We start from the raw sequence: 19,789 nt of genomic DNA, 5'->3' as shown, positions 1-19,789 counted from the left end.
CTTATTTTTCAACAGACATTTTATAATTGTGATAAAAATATTGAAATTTAATTTTTAATTTAAAAACTACAATTTTCTATGCGCTGCGTTTTTGTTCACTTTTGAATGCCTAAAATGTACATTTTATATTTAACTTTTGGCGCTTAATGCAAGATTATATCGAAAGGATATTACTTGTAGAAGTGGTGCATTCTCTGAGTATTGTATAGTTAGTCTAAACAAGTAGGGAAGTCTAAGTTCGGGTGAAACCGAACATTAAATACCCAGCTGTACACTTGAAATGTTGTTGTTTGTTTTGTGTGCTTAATAGTGTTACAAGGCTGCGCAATAATACTGTTACGAATATTAGCAAAACTAAGGAGTGCTGCCATCTCTAAGCCGATGCTAAGCAGTGACGTGAATTCACATCCATAGATCAATCATTATGTATCTACATAAACGAAACAATAATTGCGTCTACACATATGTACCATGTACGTATACGAGCAGTGCAGAGTCAATGCACAAACACATGCATATATCTGAGATACTCCTATAAGTATGCAATGAGAAAAACTATAAAATTGTGCAATTGTAGTTACAGCTGAGAAGTTTGAGAGCTGCTGGACTAGTAGATTCTGGAAGCGCCTAGAAGATGCGAAGGTTGAAATCAAAGAGTATAAGTTTCGTGATTCGAACTTAGCAGAGGATTGCAAATAAAAGGATTTGCAAGTAAATTCGTTACAATACATATACATATGGTTATATTCTGAACTAATTTTTCTTCGAGCTATGGCTCCCGAAACATAGAAAATTGCTTAGTCATAAAAGGGGCGGTGGCACGCCCATTTTAAATTTTTATCAAGAGTCTCAATATCAGTCCACACGTAAAATTTCAACATTCTAGTTGTATTATTTACTAAATAATCAGGTTTTTTGTGTTTTCCGAAATGTTATATATATAAAAAGTGGGCGTGGTTATCATCCGATTCCGCTCATTTTCAATACCAATCTGTTCTGGGTCCAGATAAGGTCGTGTACCAAATTTGGTGAAGATATCTCAATATTTACTCAAGTTCGCGTGTTAACGGACAGGCGGACGGACGGACGGACATGGCTCAATAAAATTGTTTTCGATACTGATGATTTTGATATATGGAAGTCTATATCTATCTCGATTCCTTTATACCTGTACAACCAACCGTTATCCAATCAAAGTTATAATACCCTGTGTATAAGTACAGCTGTGTATAAACACGTGGAATTGTTTCTCCGTTTTCCACGTTTTCTAGACTGAGAAAATAGCCCTAATATATATATCAGTTTTAATAGTTAGCAGTAGGTTCAAATTAAGTTAGATTCAATGAATGAGAATTTTTCTAAATATTCACGTTAGCTATAATTTTTTCCAATGAAGTTGCTGAAAAACAAAATATCTGTTAAAAAAAATTCAAGCCACATAACTCTTTAGGAAAGAGTTAAAAAATGCTTCGTCTTTGTTCAAATAGAAATTTTATTGAACTATGAAAAGAATTGTAGTCAATAAGAAACGAGTATTCATGGCAGCTTCTAATCACCCTCTATTACACTAACGCTCAATACCAAATACTTGGACCGTGTGTATAAATTTCCCAAAAAAAAATCATTAATGAAGTTAGTCTATACGATATTCTGAGCTATTTAAATGAGTTTACAAAGGTAAATATGAAAAATTCTTTGATATAACACTCTGGACATTTTTAATATAATTAGCTCAATATATTAAGATAATATCTATTGATTTGCCAAAGATATAGAACGTTAAACGAAGAAAAAAAGAGATATTTTTCACATATGACGCTCTTATCCGGTAACGTCAAAGTGTTATACTACGTTTCCACCAAAAGCCAAACTTCGTGTTTGCCAGCTCCGGCCTATTGGTAAAACACATGCAGAAAAGTCGGTTGAAGTATCGAACGACTTTGAATAACGACAATTTTCGAAAACTTGTAAACGGCTGTTTGGAAATCAACCTATTCCATTTGCCAATCCGAAAACGACCTGTAATAGCAAAGATGGAGGAATGTCCTACCTCAAAATTTACTTGAAAAAAGTTCTACCTCAGGATGTATTCCAAAACTCTTTATTTGAAAGTTTTACTAAAGATCGTTTCAAATTAATTCACTGAAATAAGGTGTTTTTTACAATAATTTATGTGCTAGGGCGTTCTTCAGCAAAAATTCTAAGATTCTCAGTTTTTGAAACAAATTCTGGAATGCAACATTTTTGATCTGAAAGCCTAGACAGGGTGATCATCCAATCAACCATAGATATAAATAAACAAATATATCAAATAAGGAAAGAAATCTTGAATTTTTTAAATAAAAATTTTAATTTTTAAAAATTGTTAAACACAATTTAGATTTAGATTATAATTTAAACTAATTTGTAAAAATGTGTATACCTAAGTATGTATATATGTATGTAATATATATTTATGGACGAGTATATATTTTGTCGGTGATGGAATAAAACTTACAGGTTCATACCTGTCGTCGACGTGGACCTAGTGTATGGATCACTTGTGGCGGATGGGCCCGCGATGACGTTGACGCCGACGCTAGCGCCCGCGCTGACACCCGCACCAGCGCCTACGCTTACGCTCTGCACTCCACCACTTGACGTTGATGACGATGGCAGTCCTAATAGTGAGGTTAAAACATCTTCTAGCGAAGCGTTACTTAACGAGCGTTCTGGCGCTAAATTTTCAATAATTTCGAATTTTTATGGAAATATTTTTGTTTTTGTAATGAATAATGTAAGCAATATGCGATTGTGAATTGTAATTGTATAATTTAAAATTTTTTTTTTTAATTTGAATTGCAATGGATTTGAATTCGGAAAAAAAGAAACAAGAATATAAAACGCATATTTAAAAAATTTGTTTGTTTTTTTTTCGAAATTTATATGTATTCGTCTAGTTTTGAACTATACTTAAACTTAATCCTAATTAAATTTAACCTACGGCCTACAATAAGAGCTAGAAATGTAGAAAAAACATCTAACCTATTTTACTTATATTTTTTTAGTTATAAAAGTTATTGCTGCAAATGAGTTTTTTCAAATTCTGTTTATCATAAATGCTAAACATTATTTATTACATTGAGAATTTTCGAACTGTAATCACAAGTAAGTACGTGAGGGAGTAGAAAGAAAAGCAAAGAGGTTACGAAAAGGGTGTTTATAGGTTAGGTTGAAATTTTTAAGGAAAAAAGTGTCTACTAAATTTCAAATCAAAATATATTTATATAGTGAAGAATCTCCAATGTCTAACTATGACTAAAGTAACTAGTTTACAACTGGTGCATGATAGAGATTAAAAAAAAATTTTGCATTTGGCAACAATGAAAAAAAAAAAATTATAATAATTGAAAACTTCAAAGAAAAAAACTAAGAATTCAAAATATAAATAAATAAAATACTTGCAAGGCTAAACATTTGTGCTTATACTTTAAACCATTCCCCGGTTCAAGAAGTTTTCAATCTTTGCTGTACTAAATTGGAAGCATTTGAATGCATTTTAAAAAACCCAGTAGTAAATTGTGAGACCACTGGGTTTCTTAAAATTTTATTTGGCTAATGTGAAAATGTATGTAGTGCGTTTTTGAAACGGCAGCCAAGATACGGTAATATTTCACCCATCAGTCGGTACATGAAGTCTTTTGATAAGTTTTGTGGGCACACGTATGACTCTAATCCATAGCACCACGACTCGAAACCTGCCGACTGAACGCACAATTTTTATTTTTTTTTTTGTTTAGTAAAAGTGCAGATTTCCTTGGTTTAAAATTGAAACCTGGCTCGGCGCACTCATTTTCATGAATGTCAGTATAATTACAATTTTTGATCAAATTTGGCTTTCTCATATATGTAGTACAAAAAAATTTTTAGATTTTCGCTCAAACTTTCACTATTATCTTCAAACTTTTAACTGTGTGTAAACAAACAAATGATACTCAAAGTAGGGTTTAATTTTCTGAAGTGTTTTTCGAGGGTTGGACTTTTTCGGCTTACAAGTTTTTTAGTTGACATTATTGGGTTTTTATCTCTCTGAAAATGAGTTACTAGCTGTGTTTTTTTGCATCTGTATACATATACGCTTAAACTTTATATTAACTGCTAAGCGTTAAACATTATCTACACTTCTGAAATTGCTGTGCAGACAATGAGTACTCCTAAATTTCAATACGCATTACACTAGATGCAAATGAAATATGTGTCTATGTTTCATCTCTATACTACCTCTATAAGTGGTATGTGCCCACTTTTCACTGCAACCGATTCAGCTATAGGTTATACGCTATGGCCAACAGAGGTGTGTGTCTCCGCTTTTCGGTACAACATGTTCTGTAGCTAGTTATTTAACCACTGCCGCTAGATGGGTCTCCTAAACTTTATCTAAGTGAGGATAAACGTTTTTTTTTACCCGCAATCGTAGACGTATATACGTGTAAAAGAACACGGCTACTGTCATAAAAATCTGAAAACTACTTTTTCATAAAAAGTAGTTACTTCAAATTTGCTTATAAAGCACTACAGTTTTCTAGGAACTCGAACTGTCCGGAAGTACAAAGCACTCGAATACATGATTTTGTGTAAATTTTCCTGAAGACTTAGCTACAGCCTACTTTTTAAAGTTTCTTGAAATTTTTCAATTTTTGAATTGGTTGACCCATTGATAATATAATTTGACATAGTTTGGGGCCGAACTACGACTGAGAGCTTACGTGTGGGCCTCATGTTATACAGAAATATGTTTTCAAACACGGTTGAAAATGCATTACATTACATACATCGGTAGACCCACTACGCTCCGTAAATACATGCTTTAGTTTTTAGCTTTTATAAATGACTAGTGTACCCGGCAGGCCTTATTCGGCCCAGGATTGATTTGACTACTTCCAAAAAGTGATCCCCGCTTCCCTTCTTCTCTTTATACCATTCTTGTCTTCTTTATGCTCCATGTTCTTGTCCACCCCTAATTCCATTTATCTCTCTCCCAATCCCTCTCCCTTTCTCACTTCAACTCTCACTCATACATGGAATTCTATAATAAATTTTGAATAAAAAAAATTAAAAAAATTTTGAATACCTTCTTCAAATAATTGCGGAGATATAGCGAATTTGAATTTTTCCTAATAGAACGCGTCGAATCGCCTACTTATCCAAAAAAAAATTCTAAACAATCCTTGCACCACAACGAAGGCAACAAAAAAATATCGAAATTGGTCAAGCGGTTTTTTGATTAGGTAAATGCGGCTTACCTTGAACAACATATCATGTAAGCGAAAACGTAGTTTACAAACTTTCTGAATTGCCAGAAATCCGAAAAATTCAGGATTAGTTATGCAAGACGAACTAAGCTAACAACGGCAGTGTGGTCTGATATTCCCGAACGATATTTCTTTAATTTTGCAATAAAGAAAAAACCGAGCCGTAATAAAATCTTCAGGTTGCGCAGTGGCTTGGCGACCAAAGTTAGGTCTGTCAGAACATTCCTTATATCTAAACAAGCAGAATAGCCTGCTGGTTCGGCAACTACCTTTTCTGGTTATATTTTACTTTGGACCAAGAGCTTCAACTTTTGGGGTAATTTTTAAAAACTACTCGTAGCAAAAAAAAAAACAAAAAAAGGTGTCAGGTTTATTGAATAAAAAATTAAAATAAAAAAAATAATAATAAGCAAATCAGTTTTTGGACGTAAATATGTATTTATTTTACTTTGAGGATATATTTTACAAAACGTTTATATGTATTGTGATATAAGTAAGTATGTATGTAATTAAATATGCAAATAAATTGTCAAAGTCGAAACTTAAGACCTAAAAAAATGAAAAATAAAAATTTTTAAACTAAAAGTTTATTACAAAGTAATTTTTATTTATAATAACTACATTTATTAATACATTAAAAATTAAAATTTAACGAAATAGTGATAAATAATAAAAAAATTTGTAAGTTTAAGTATGTATGTATGTATGTATTTATGTATATATGTATATATTTCTTGTCATATGTCTATAACTAAGTTTTGAGCATAATTAATGAAGTATATCTTTAATTGTTTATTTTTTGAATCAATGAATTGTTTTTTTCTTTTATTTATTTTATTTAAAACTTATGTATGTATATGCTTTAAAACATAGTATTGCCACATTTTTGTTTTTTACAATAAAAAGAAATTAATGTTAAAATTTATGCGTAAATATAAACGAAATTACACATTTAAAACGTAGTGAATATATTCATGAATATAAACATTTATGTTGATTGTTTTTAAAACAAAATAAAGAAAAAAAATTTTTACTTACAAAATAAAACGAAAAAGGTTTGTGCAAACTAATTGTTGAAAATGTATAATTAGCTGCTATTGATTGCTTTGTTGTTTTTTTTTTTTTTTGATACTTTTTTTAGCATCTTTAGTTTACAAAGTTGCTTGCAATTAAAAATATAAAAATTAAATTTTCACATGCTAACTAAAATATTTTTTTGTTGACATTTACTGCGAATTCTAAAAAATTATAAATATGCGTTTATATTTATATATGAAATGCATTTAAATGTTTATCGATAACATCTAATATGCTACACAACTAAATAACTATCAATAATTATTTTCAGCTTGTTTTTATATAATTTTTTTTTTTAATTTTCTCACTATTGATGTAAGCAAGAAACAACTAAAATTTAAATGCTAAAGTTTTTCTTGTTTTACTACTTACTACGCAGCTTTTTTCCACTAAGAAAAGATAGCATAATTTTAAAATATTAATCGGTACAAAAAGAGTCGGCTACTTTTTTGTTTGCTTAGTGTTGTTGCAAATGCATTTGTGATAGTGCGTTTTATGTGTGATTTCAAGCAACCCATACATATTATCATTATTATGCATAAATATTCATTGTATATAATATTTTTTAAATTAAGAATTTCGCTTAAATCATAATTGCTGACTCACCACCACCAATGATACTCAGACCGTTCATGCGTAGCACATGTGGATTTGTTGTAATCGCTGTATTGATGCCAATACCACCAATACTATTTGGTGTTGTTATTGCTGTTAACGTATTTGTTGATGAATTACTTATATTGTAATTATAATTATAATTTGTATAACTATTATATTGGCTGCTAATGCTATTGTTAGCTGTTGTTTTTGCAGTGTTGGTAGCGCTACTAAATGCTGTTTCTGTACTCTCGATGACCGGTGTTTGTGGTGAGTCCAATGGACGTATGCCAACAAATGATGATTCAAGCCAACATTTTCTATGTAATTTGGTGAAAGTGAAGACAAAAATAAAAGTTAATTAGTAAAATTTTATAGTGGTAAGGTTAACTTCTTAAGTGGTTACTGTTAATGCAAAAGTCACTGTTAGCTTTGTTAGTTTAGTGCGTATTAGTGTTTTAGTATTTGAAAAGGTTGAGAGACGACAAGTTTATAAATAGTTCTAATTAAAATATGGTTTCAGTTGTTTTAAGTGTGAACATTTAACATTAATAGGAATATAATCAATTAAGAAATTTGCCTCTACGGTAAACCTTACACAACTGTTCTGTAGAATAACTCGTAAACAAGTATAACCTAACCTATAACAATAATATGTACAAACTTGTGCATATTCGTAGATATTTACTATATATGTACATTATTCTATGCACATATATACCGGTTAACTGCCAGAAGTTTAATACACCCTTACGTCTTACATTACTTACTTAAACAAAGAGCTTAAGCTATGCTTACGTTTGCACTTTTGGGTGAATGCACGTGGAACGCTACTCTCTTGGTGGGTGTAATTTGCAATGCCATTTTCACGAATGTATGCTTCAATCACACAAAGTTAAGACAGAAAAATTAATGTGGCACATTGTATGACACATTCGTTGATATGGCTAAACAATTTTTGAAAAAAAAAAACAAGTAAGAACGGGACTGTCTTCGGCTGTGCCGAAGACTTCATACCTTTCATGAATGGGGCTGAACAATAATCTTATCCCGTTCGTAATCTCCGAATAATCGGATCTATAAGATAAGAAATATATAGTGACCAGATCTACATACCTTAATGATTTTTAAGATAAATATAAAATAAAAAACAGGTAGGTACTTTGTGTGAGCATGCAAAGTTTCAGGTTTTTTATGGTCTGCGTGTAAAAACTATGACTACGAATCACGTATTTCAACATATATATGACGTAAACGTAACTATTTGATGAAATTTGATGAATTTTGAAGCTTCTAGCCGTAAAAAGGGGGCAAAAATTAGAGTTTATATGGGGTATATAATATATATACCACCGATCTCTATGATTTTTTCAGACAACAATATATGCTATATACGTAACCATATAGTGAAATTTGAAGCGTCTAGCTGTTAAAAAGGGGCAGAAATTGCGCAAAGTTTCTTAACTGAACAATCGGTTGTATGAGATATATACTATATATACCACCGATCTCAATGATTTTTTCAGACAACAATATATGCTATACACGTAAGCATTTGGTGAAATTTGAAGCTTCTAGCTGTTAAAATGGGGAAGAAATTGCGCAAAGTTTCTTATCTGAACAATCGGTTGTATGGGATATATACTATATATACCACCGATCTCAATGATTTTTTCAGACAACAATATATGCTATATACGTAAGCATTTGGTGAAATCTGAAGCTTCTAGCTGTTAAAATGGGGCAGAAATTGCGCAGTTTCTTATCTGAACAATCGGTTGTATGAGATATATACTATATATACCACCGGTATCTATGATTTTCTCAGACAACAATATATGCTATACACGTAAGCATTTGGTGAAATTTGAACATATCTAAACGATTTTTAAGATAAATATAAAATAAAAAATAGGTAGGTAATCTGTGTGAGGATGCAAAGCTTCACGTTTTTTGTGGTCTGCATGTAAAAACTATGACTACGAATCACGTATTTCAAAAATATTCACGTAAACGTAACTATTTGATGAAATTTGATGAATTTTGAAGCTTCTAGCCGTAAAAAAGGGGTCAAAATGACAGTTTATATGAAGTATATAATATATATACCACCGATCTCTATGATTTTTTCAGACAACAATATATGCTATATACGTAAGCATTTTGTGAAATTTGAAGCTTCTAGCTGTTAAAACGGGGCAGAAATTGCGCAAAGTTTCTTATCTGAACAATCGGTTGTATGAGATATATACTATGTATACCACCGATCTCAATGATTTTTTCAGACATCAATATATGCTATACACGTAAGCATTTGGTGAAATTTGAAGCTTCTAGCTGTTAAAATGGGGCCGAAATCGTAAAAAAAATATATATATACTATATATACCATCATATATATATTATATATATCACCGATCTCTATGATTTTTTGACACAACAATACATACTATATACGTAAGCAATCGGTGAAATTTGAAGCTTATAACTGTTAAAATGGGGTAGAAATTGCGAAAAGTTTCTTATCTGAACAATCGGTTGTATGAGATATATACTATATATACAACCGATCTCTATGATTTTTTCAGACAACAATATATGCTATATACGTAAGCAATCAGTGAAATTTGAAGCTTATAGCTGTTAAAATGGGGTAGAAATTGCGAAAAGTTTTTTATCTGAACAATCGGTTGTATGAGATATATACTATATATACAACCGATCTCTATGATTTTTTCAGACAACAATATATGCTATATACGTAAGCAATCGGTGAAATTTGAAGCTTATAGCTGTTAAAATGGGGTAGAAATTGCGAAAAGTTTCTTATCTGAACAATCGGTTGTATGAGATATATACTATATATACAACCGATCTCTATGATTTTTTCAGACAACAATATATGCTATATACGTAAATATTCGGTGAAATTTGAAGCTTCTAGCTGTTAAAATGGGCCTAAAATTTGCGAAAATATATATATATATACTATATATACCACCACATATATACTATATATACCACCGATCTTTATGATTTTTTCAAACAACAATATATGCTATATACGTAAGCATTCGTTGAAATTTGAAGCCTCTAGCTCTTAAAATAGGGCAGTAATTACGAAAAGTTCCTTATCTGAACAATCGGTTGTGTGGGATATATACTATATATACGACCGATCTCATAAATTTTTTCAGGCAACAATATGTGCAATATGCGAAAGTATATGGTGAAGTTTGAAGCTTCAATCTGTTAAATTGGGTAAGATATTACAAAAATCCTCTTTTTCTGAAAAATCGGTTGTATGGAGGATATATGCTATAGTGGTCCGATCCGGTCGGTTCCGACAAATGTCTAATCGGACACCCAAATACACCCGCTCACCAAATTTTATCAAGATATCTCAAAAATTGAGTGACTAGTTTGCATACAAACAGACAGACGGACAGACGGACATGGCTAAATCAACTCAGCTCTTCAACCTGATTATTTCGGTATACTTAATGGTGGGTCTATCTATTTTCCTTTAAGGACTTACAATTTTCGGTTTCGTGACGAAATTAATATACCATTTCATTTTCATGAAAGATATAAAAAAATAAGAACAGCACATATTCGTATGTTCGAATGTTCGGGTATACGTGCCTGGTATTCTTCAAAAAAACAATTATACGTTGAAGAATTTTTAATAGCTTAATATCCGAAAAAATAGTTGTTTAATTGAAGGCAAACTGGTTTATTCGAAGCCGTTGCCTCTTCCCGAATCTAAAATACTTGGAAAAATTGTGTAAAAACTGGTTATACCAAAATAATATCATTCTTTTTATAAAAATCTTGAGGGCAATGCTTTTCCCGAACCCAACATTTCAGAAAATTCTGATTCTGATGAGAATAAGAACTAGTTCTATATTTGCAATAATATCTTAAATAAAAACACATTAGTGTATATGAAATTGAATTTAATGTGTAACTTTTTTCATTTACATACATACTTTCGATAAGTCAAAGCCGCGGATGTTTTCGCAAGTACTGTGATGCTCCGAATCCCAATCCGCCAACGGAATTGGCCTAGCAGGTCCTGGCTTGGCTCTAACGTTATTTAAAAATCAATCTGTAGTGATTTTTTGTACGTCTTTTGAGGTTAAGGCCATACCATGAACAGTCGGGGCAAGTCTTATAGCTTATTCGGATTCAACGCATCAAATGCATAGAAAGCTTGAGCCGATTTACCTGATCCGAATACTTTTAATTTTTTTGTATAGATGTGTTAACAAAAAATATATCAGCTTTTTAAATTTTTGTTGTGTCAGAAAAATGAATATGCTAAATCTCGAAGAATAGAAGAGATGCGAGCAGAAAAATTATCTCAGTTAAAAGAGCATAGTGTTAGTATAATATATAAGTACATTTTTATACTAGAAACTAAATCTACTAATTTTTACAGAGCAATAGACTTTAAAACTCGATTCCCAACATTTTCATTTTGGCACATTCATGCTTCCGGCAAGCGGGTGACGAAATGAAATACCATTGATATAAAGCTGTTTTTTGCAAAGATATAGCTTATTTTATTCGTCCACGACCCTTTTAGAAATCTTTTATATAAAAGTGGACGTGGTCCTTAACCGATTTCGTAAATTTTTCTTCAAAGCATTCCTTATAGTAAAGGCAACCTCTATGCCGAATTTTGTTACGATAGGTTTAACGATTTTTGATTTATGATTAATAATATTTGTGAAATTGATTTTATCACAAGTGGGCGGTGCCACGCCCATTTAAAAATTTTTTTTATCAAAAGTCTCAATATCAGTCCACACGTCAAATTTCAACATTCTAAGTGTATTATTTACTAAATAATCAGGTTTCTTCTGTTTTCCAAAATGTTATATATATAAAAAGTGGGCGTGATTATCATCCGATTTCGCTCATTTTCAATACCTATCTGGGTCCAGATAAGCTCGTGTACTAAATTTGGTGAAGATGTCTCAATATTTACTCAAGTTATCGTGTTAAAGGACAGACGGACGGACGGACGGACATGGCTCAATAACATTTTTTTTCGATACTGATGATTTTGATATTTGGAAGTCTATATCTATCTCGATTCCTTTATACCTATACAACCAGCCGTTATCCAATCAAAGTTATAATACCCTGTGTATAAGTACAGCTGGGTATAAAAAGCTAACTTGCCGTCCTGCAAGTGGGCATAAATGTTCAAAATAAAAAAATCTAGGTAATTAGTTTAATAATTTGGGAAAAATTTAAACAACCTGACATCAGGACGGACAAGGCGACAGCTGTTTCGATTATGCCTTGTAAATCTCTTCAAACCTTTTCTCCCGGGAGTGGGAGTCGAACCCGCACTCCTACGATAGTTGAAAGGTTATAAACGCATTCAGCCACGTCATGCCTTAGTTGTAAAGTTTTTCCCAATTGCCTTCATTCGCTTATATTATCTTTCACACATCACATAATTCGTATGTAGTTATGTGTTGAATTTATGCAAGTTTGTAAGGCGGTTTTCAGAGAAACTTGGTATTTGTTATTGTTTTTGTTCTATTTATAGAACTACAACGAATTAACCAAATGTTGTCTACTTATATGAGTTAACCGGGGATTGCCGGTATCGCTTTTAAATGTATGAAAACATTTATTTCAAGCAATTTTTAGTTTTATAATTTATTTAGTAATTTGGGAAAAATTTAAACAACGTGACATCAGGACGGACAAGGCGACAGCCGTTTCTATTATACCTTGTAAATCTCTTCAAAGCCTTTTCTCCCGAGAGTGGGAGTCGAACCCGCACTCCTACGATAGTTGAAATGGTTATAAACACATTCAGCCACGTCATGCCTTAGTTGTTGTAAAGTTTTTCCCAATTGCCTTCATTCGCATATATTATCTTCCACACATCACATAATTCGTATGTAGCTATGTGTTGAAGTTATGCAAGTTCGTAAGGCGGTTTTCAGAGAAACTTGGTATTTGTTGTTGTTTTTGTTCTATTTATAGAACTACAACGAATTAACCACATGTTGTCTACTTATATGAGTTAACCGGGGATTGCCCGTTTGTAAGGCGGTTTTCAGAGAGACTTGGTATTTGTTGTTGTTTTTGTTCTATTTATAGAACTACAACGAATTAACCAAATGTTGTCTACTTATATGAGTTAACCGGGGATTGCCCGTATCGCTTTTAAATGTATGAAAACATTTTTTCAAGCAATTTTTAATTCTATAATTTATTTAATAATTTGGGAAAAATTTTAACAACGTGAGATCAGGACGGACAAGGCGACAGCTGTTTCGATTATACCTTGTAAATCTCTTCAAAGCCTTTTCTCTCGGGAGTGGGAGTCGAACCCGCACTCCTACGATAGTTGAAATGGTTATAAACGCATTCAGCCACGTCATGCCTTAGTTGTTGCAAAGTTTTTCCCAATTGCCTTCATTCGCATATATTATCTTCCACACATCACATAATTCGTATGTGGTTATGTGTTGAAGTTATCCAAGTTTGTAAGGCGGATTTCAGAGAAACTTGGTATTTGTTGTTGTTTTTGTTCTATTTATATAACTACAACGAATTAACCAAATGTTGTCTACTTATATGAGTTAACCGGGGATTGCCCGTGTCGCTTTTAAATGTATGAAAACATTTATTTCAAGCAATTTTTAATTTTATAATTTATTTAATAATTTGGGAAAAATTTAAACAACGTGATATCAGGACGGACAAGGCGACAGCTGTTTCGATTATACCTTGTAAATCTCTTCAAAGCCTTTTTTTCCCGGGAGTGGGAGTCGAACCCGCACTCCTACGATAGCTGAAATGGTTATAAACGCATTCAGCCACGTCATGCCTTAGTTGTTGTAAAGTTTTTCCCAATTTCCTTCATTCGCATATATTATCTTCCACACATCACATAATTCGTATGTGGTTATGTGTTGAAGTTATCCAAGTTTGTAAGGCGGATTTCAGAGAAACTTGGTATTTGTTGTTGTTTTTGTTCTATTTATATAACTACAACGAATTAACCAAATGTTGTCTACTTATATGAGTTAACCGGGGATTGCCCGGATCGCTTTTAAATGTATGAAAACATTTATTTCAAGCAATTTTTAATTTTATAATTTATTTAATAATTTGGGAAAAATTTAAACAACGTGACATCAGGACGGACAAGGCGACAGCTGTTTCGATTATACCTTGTAAATCTCTTCAAAGCCTTTTCTCCCGGGAGTGGGAGTCGAACCCGCACTCCTACGATAGTTGAAATGGTTATAAACGCATTCAGCCACGTCATGCCTTAGTTGTTGTAAAGTTTTTCCCAATTTCCTTCATTCGCATATATTATCTTCCACACATCACATAATTCGTATGTAGTTATGTGTTGAAGTTATGCAAGTTTGTAAGGCGGTTTTCAGAGAAACTGTATGCGAATGAAGGCAATTGGGAAAAACTTTACAACAACTAAGACATGACGTGGCTGAATGCGTTTATAACCATTTCAACTATCGTAGGAGTGCGGGTTCGACTCCCACTCCCGGGAGAAAAGGCTTTGAAGAGATTTACAAGGTATAATCGAAACAGCTGTCGCCTTGTCCGTCCTGATGTCACGTTGTTTAAATTTTTCCTAAATTATTAAATAAATTATAAAATTAAAAATTGCTTGAAATAAATGTTTTCATACATTTAAAAGCGATACGGGCAATCCCCGGCTAACTCATCTAAGTAATTAGGTTTATATAATATTAACATCATGTTCATGACGCAACAAAACCCGAAAGGTGAAGTGGTGAAGTCACTTGTACAACAACGAAAACTTGACAGCCCCCGTAATTCGGTTAAAGTAAATTTAACAAGAAGAGGGAGAGTGAGAGAAAAATTGAAAGTAAGGGTAATGGGTTCAAGCCACGGGCAAAGCAACATCAAAATTTCAGAAACAAAATTTTCCAAATAGAAGAAAGTTTTTATAAGCAAGGTCGCCCCTCGGCAGTGATTTGGCAAATACTCCGAGAGTATTTCTGCCATAAAAAGCTTTTCAGTGAAAACGCATCCGCCTTGTAGATGCCGGCCGATGTAAAACATGCAGTTTCCGTTCCTCCAAATTTGTAAGATAAATCAATAAGGCGCACGACGCAAATCGGCAGAGAAGCTCGGCCTAAAATCTCTTTAGAGGTAATTGCGCTTTGCATTTATTTATATATAATAGTGAGAGTTAGAGTAAGAGAAAAGCATGCAAATTTACGGAAGAATGAAAGGGATAGGGAAGTTTATTGAGCGGATTAAGGTTACCTAGAAAATGCAGAGCGTATCTGCATAATATGTTTTCACAAGGCTGCCACCTATTTGAAACAAAAAAAATAAATTAAAATTGGTGCGATATATTCCTAATCACTATCACTACATAGTATAAAACAAAGTCGCTTTTTGTATCCCTATATCCCTTTGAATCATTAAACCTTTAAAACTACACAACGTATTTTGATGCGGTTTTTATACTCAGTTGAGCAGAGCTCACAGAGTATATTAAGTTTGATTGGATAACGGTTGGTTGTACATATATAAAGGAATCGAGATAGATATAGACTTCCATATATCAAAATAATCAGGATCGAAAAAAAATTTGATTGAGCCATGTCCGTCCGTCCGTCCGTCCGTTAACACGATAACTTGAGTAAATTTTGAGGTATCTTGATGAAATTTGGTATGTAGATTCCTAGGCACTCATCTCAGATCGCCATTTAAAATGAACGATATCGGACTATAACCACGCCCACTCTTTCGATATCGAAAATTTCGAAAAACCGAAAAAATGTGATAATTCATTGCCAAAGGCGGTTAAAGCGATGAAACTTGGCAGATGGGTTGACGTTATGACACAGAATAGAAAATTAGTAAGATTTTGGACAATGGGCGTGGCACCGCCCACTTTTACAAGAAGGTAATTTAAAAGTTTTGCAAGCTGTAATTTGGCAGTCGTTGAAGATATCATGATGAAATTTGGCAGGAACGCTACTACTATTACTATATATGTGCCAAATAAAAATTAGCAAAATTGGATGAAGAACACGCCCACTTTTTAAAAAAAATTTTTTTTTAATTCAAATTTTAACAAAAAATTTAATATCTTTACTGTATATAAGTAAATTAAGTCAAAATTCAACTCCTGTAATGATATGATGCAACAAAATACAAAAATAAAAGAAAATTTCAAAATGGGCGTGGCTCCGCCCAGTTTCATTTAGTTTGTCTAGAATACTTTTAATGCCATAAGTCGAACAAAAATTTACCAATCCTTCTCAAATTTGGTAGCGACATAGATTCTATGACGGTAACTGTTCTCTGTGAAAATGGGCGAAATCGGTGGAAGCCACGCCCAGTTTTTATACACAGTCCACCGTCTGTCCTTCCGCTCGGCCGTTAACACAATAACTTGAGCAAACAACGATATATCTTTACTAAACTTAGCCCACCTACTTATCTGAACTCACTTTATCTTGGTATAAAAAATGGCCGAAACCCGACCATAACCACGCCCACTTTATCGATATCGAAAATCACGAAAAATGAAAAAAATGCCATAATTCTATACCAAATACGAAAAAAGGGATGAAACATGGTAACTGGATTGGTTTATTGACGCAAAATATAACTTTGGAAAAAACTTTGTAAAATGGGTGTGACACCTACCATATTAAGTAGAAGAAAATGAAAAAGTTCTACAAGGCGAAATCAACAGCCCTTGGAATCTTGGCAGGAATACTGTTAGTGGTATTGCATATATAAATAAATTAGCAGTACCCGACATATGATTTTCTGGATCACCTGGTCCACATTTTGGTCGATATCGCGAGAACACCTTCACATATACATCTAAGGCCACTCGCTTTTAAAACCCTCATTAATACCTTTAATTTGATATCCATATCGTACAAAAACATTCTAGAGTCACCCCTGGCCCACCCTAATGGCGATATCTCGAAAAGGCGTCCACCTATAGACCTAATGCCCACTCACTCTTAAAATGCTCAGTAACACCTTTCGTTTGATACCCATATCGTACAAACATTATAGAGTCACCCCTGGCCCACACTAATGGCGATATCTCGAAAAGACGTCCACCTATAGACCTAATACCCACTCCCTCTTAAAATGCTCAGTAACACCTTTCGTTTGATACCCATATCGTACAAACATTCTAGAGTCACCTCTGGCCCACCCTAATGGCGATATCTCGAAAAGGCGTCCACCTATAGACCTAATGTCCACTCCCTCTTAAAATGCTCAGTAACACCTTTCGTTTGATACCCATATCGTACAAACATTCTAGAGTCACCCCTGGCCCACCCTATTGGCGATGTCTCGAAAAGGCCTCCACCTATAGACCTAATGCCCACTCCCTCTTAAAATGCTCCGTAACACATTTCGTTTGATACCCATATCGTACAAACATTCTAGAGTCACCCCTGGCCCACCCTAATGGCGATATCTCGAAAAGGCGTCCACCTATAGACCTAATGCCCACTCCCTCTTAAAATGCTCAGTAACACCTTTCGTTTGATACCCATATCGTACAAACATTCTAGAGTCACCCTTGGTCCACCTTTATGGCGATATCTCGAAAAGGCGTCCACCTATAGAACTAAGGATTACTCCCTTTTAAAATACTCATTACCACCTTTCATTTAATACCCATATCGTACAAACACATTCTAGAGTCACCCTGGCCCACCCTAATGGCGATATCTCTAAAAGGCGTCCACCTATAGACCTAATGCCCACTCCCTCTTAAAATGCTCAGTAACACCTTTCGTTTGATACCCACATCGTACAAACATTCTAGAGTCACCCTTGGTCCACCTTTATGGCTATATCTCGAAAAGGCGTCCACATATAGAACTAAGGATTACTCCCTTTTAAAATACTCATTACCACCTTTCATTTGATACCCATATCGTACAAACACATTCTAGAGTCACCCCTGGCCCACCCTAATGGCGATATCTCGAAAAGGCGTCCACCTATAGACCTAATGCCCACTCACTCTTAAAATGCTCAGTAACACCTTTCGTTTGATACCCATATCGTACAAACATTATAGAGTCACCCCTGGCCCACACTAATGGCGATATCTCGAAAAGACGTCCACCAATAGACCTAATGCCCACTCCCTCTTAAAATGCTCAGTAACACCTTTCGTTTGATACCCATATCGTACAAACACATTCTAGTCACCCCTGGCCCACCCTAATGACGATATCTCGAAAAGACGTCCACTTATAGACCTAATGCCCACTCCCTCTTAAAATGCTCAGTAACACCTTTCGTTTGATACCCATATCGTACAAACATTCTAGAGTCACCCTTGGTCTACCTTTATGGCGATATCTCGAAAAGGCGTCCACCTATAGAACTAAGGATTACTCCCTTTTAAAATACTCATTACCATCTTTCATTTGATACCCATATCATACAAACACATTCTAGAGTCACCCCTGGCCCACCCTAATGGCGACATTTCGAAAAGGCGTCCACCTATAGACCTATTGCCCACTCCCTCTTAAAATGCTCAGGAACACTTTTCGTTTGATACCCATATCGTACAAACAAATTCTAGAGTCAGCCCTGGTCCACCTTTATGGCGATATCCCTAAATGGCGTCCATCCATAGAACTATGGCCTACTCTCTCTTAAAATACTCTTTAATACCTTCCATTTGATACACATGTCATACAACCACATTCCAGAGTTCCCTAGGTTCATTTTCCTACATGGTGATTTTCCTTATTTTGTCTCCATAGCTCTCAACTGAGTATGTAATGTTCGGTTGCACCCGAACTTAGCCTTCCCTACTTGTTCTTAATAGATAGAGTGATTGAAGAGGAAGGTTTATATGTATAATAACATCCATTAAATATTGGAGAAATACAGTTATTTTTGAAGTTTCTAATATGATGTATATATATTAAAGAAAGTGGTGTTAGTTACACTATTTATAACTCAAGAATGAATGAACCAAGTTGGCTGAAAATTGGGGGAGAGGTAGCTTATAACCAAGAGACAGACAGAGGGTACTTTTTATCCCGTTATGGCTAGGGTCTTGAGATCAAAACGTGGACCTGGGTAATCCTGGGATGTTTTTGTACAATATGGGTATCAAATGGAAGCTGTTTATGAGTACCTTGATAGGGGTATTTTTCGTGCCCCTGGGTGACTAGGTCTCGAGTTATAGGGCAAAACGTTGACCCGGGTACCCCTAGAATGTGTTTATAAAATATGGATAACAAATGAATTTGTTTATTATTGCTTTAGACAGGGTATTTTTCATACCTATTGGTGACGAGGGTCTCGAGATATAGGCCAAAACGTGGACCCGGATACCCCTAGAAAGTGTGTGTAATATGGATATCATATGAAAGCTGTTGCTGAGAGCTTTAAAGTAATTTTCATTGTGATATTCGATTTAGTCGCATCAGCCTGGCAATACTGATAAATATGTATGCGAAGCCGAAACAAAGACATGAATTAATAATACCCTCATACCTATTTATATACGTCCTCTTCGATTTGCCTGAAATTTGGAATATAAATTTGCCTGTATTAGCATTTACGACCCTTTTTTCCGGGAAGTAGACCAGAGGCAGACTGGGGCTGGGATTAGGACTAGGACTGAGACTGAGACTCGGAGTGGGACTGGAACAAAGTGCATACCACCCTCTGGGGCAGGCAGTAAAGGATGAAGAAGAATGAGAAGAAGTTGAGAGAAGGAAAAAGAGAATGAGAAAGAGATAGAATGAGACGAAGATGGAGATAGA

At 34.0% G+C, this 19,789-nt stretch overlaps 1 protein-coding gene across 7 annotated transcripts in view; it reads right to left on the bottom strand.

Moving 5' to 3' along the window:
- LOC137239184 (nuclear pore complex protein DDB_G0274915) overlaps nucleotides 1-19,789 on the bottom strand; it is a 339,788-nt gene that overhangs the window by 10,142 nt on the left and 309,857 nt on the right. For 6 of the 7 annotated variants that reach the window (XM_067764201.1, XM_067764200.1, XM_067764203.1 and 3 more), the window contains one exon: nucleotides 5,710-7,285. In XM_067764201.1, the coding sequence (XP_067620302.1) occupies nucleotides 6,952-7,285 (334 nt within the window). In that variant the 3' untranslated portion in view covers nucleotides 5,710-6,951. Of the gene's footprint in view, nucleotides 1-2,507; nucleotides 2,718-5,709; nucleotides 7,286-19,789 lie in introns of those variants that run through there. The other variant, XM_067764206.1, reaches the window with a different exon arrangement.

This window comes from Eurosta solidaginis, chromosome 2 (genome assembly GCF_040869045.1).
Source record: "Eurosta solidaginis isolate ZX-2024a chromosome 2, ASM4086904v1, whole genome shotgun sequence".
Taxonomy (NCBI): domain Eukaryota; kingdom Metazoa; phylum Arthropoda; class Insecta; order Diptera; family Tephritidae; genus Eurosta; species Eurosta solidaginis.
Note: the sequence above shows the minus strand (reverse complement) of the source record. Positions and strands in the feature narration are given on the sequence as shown.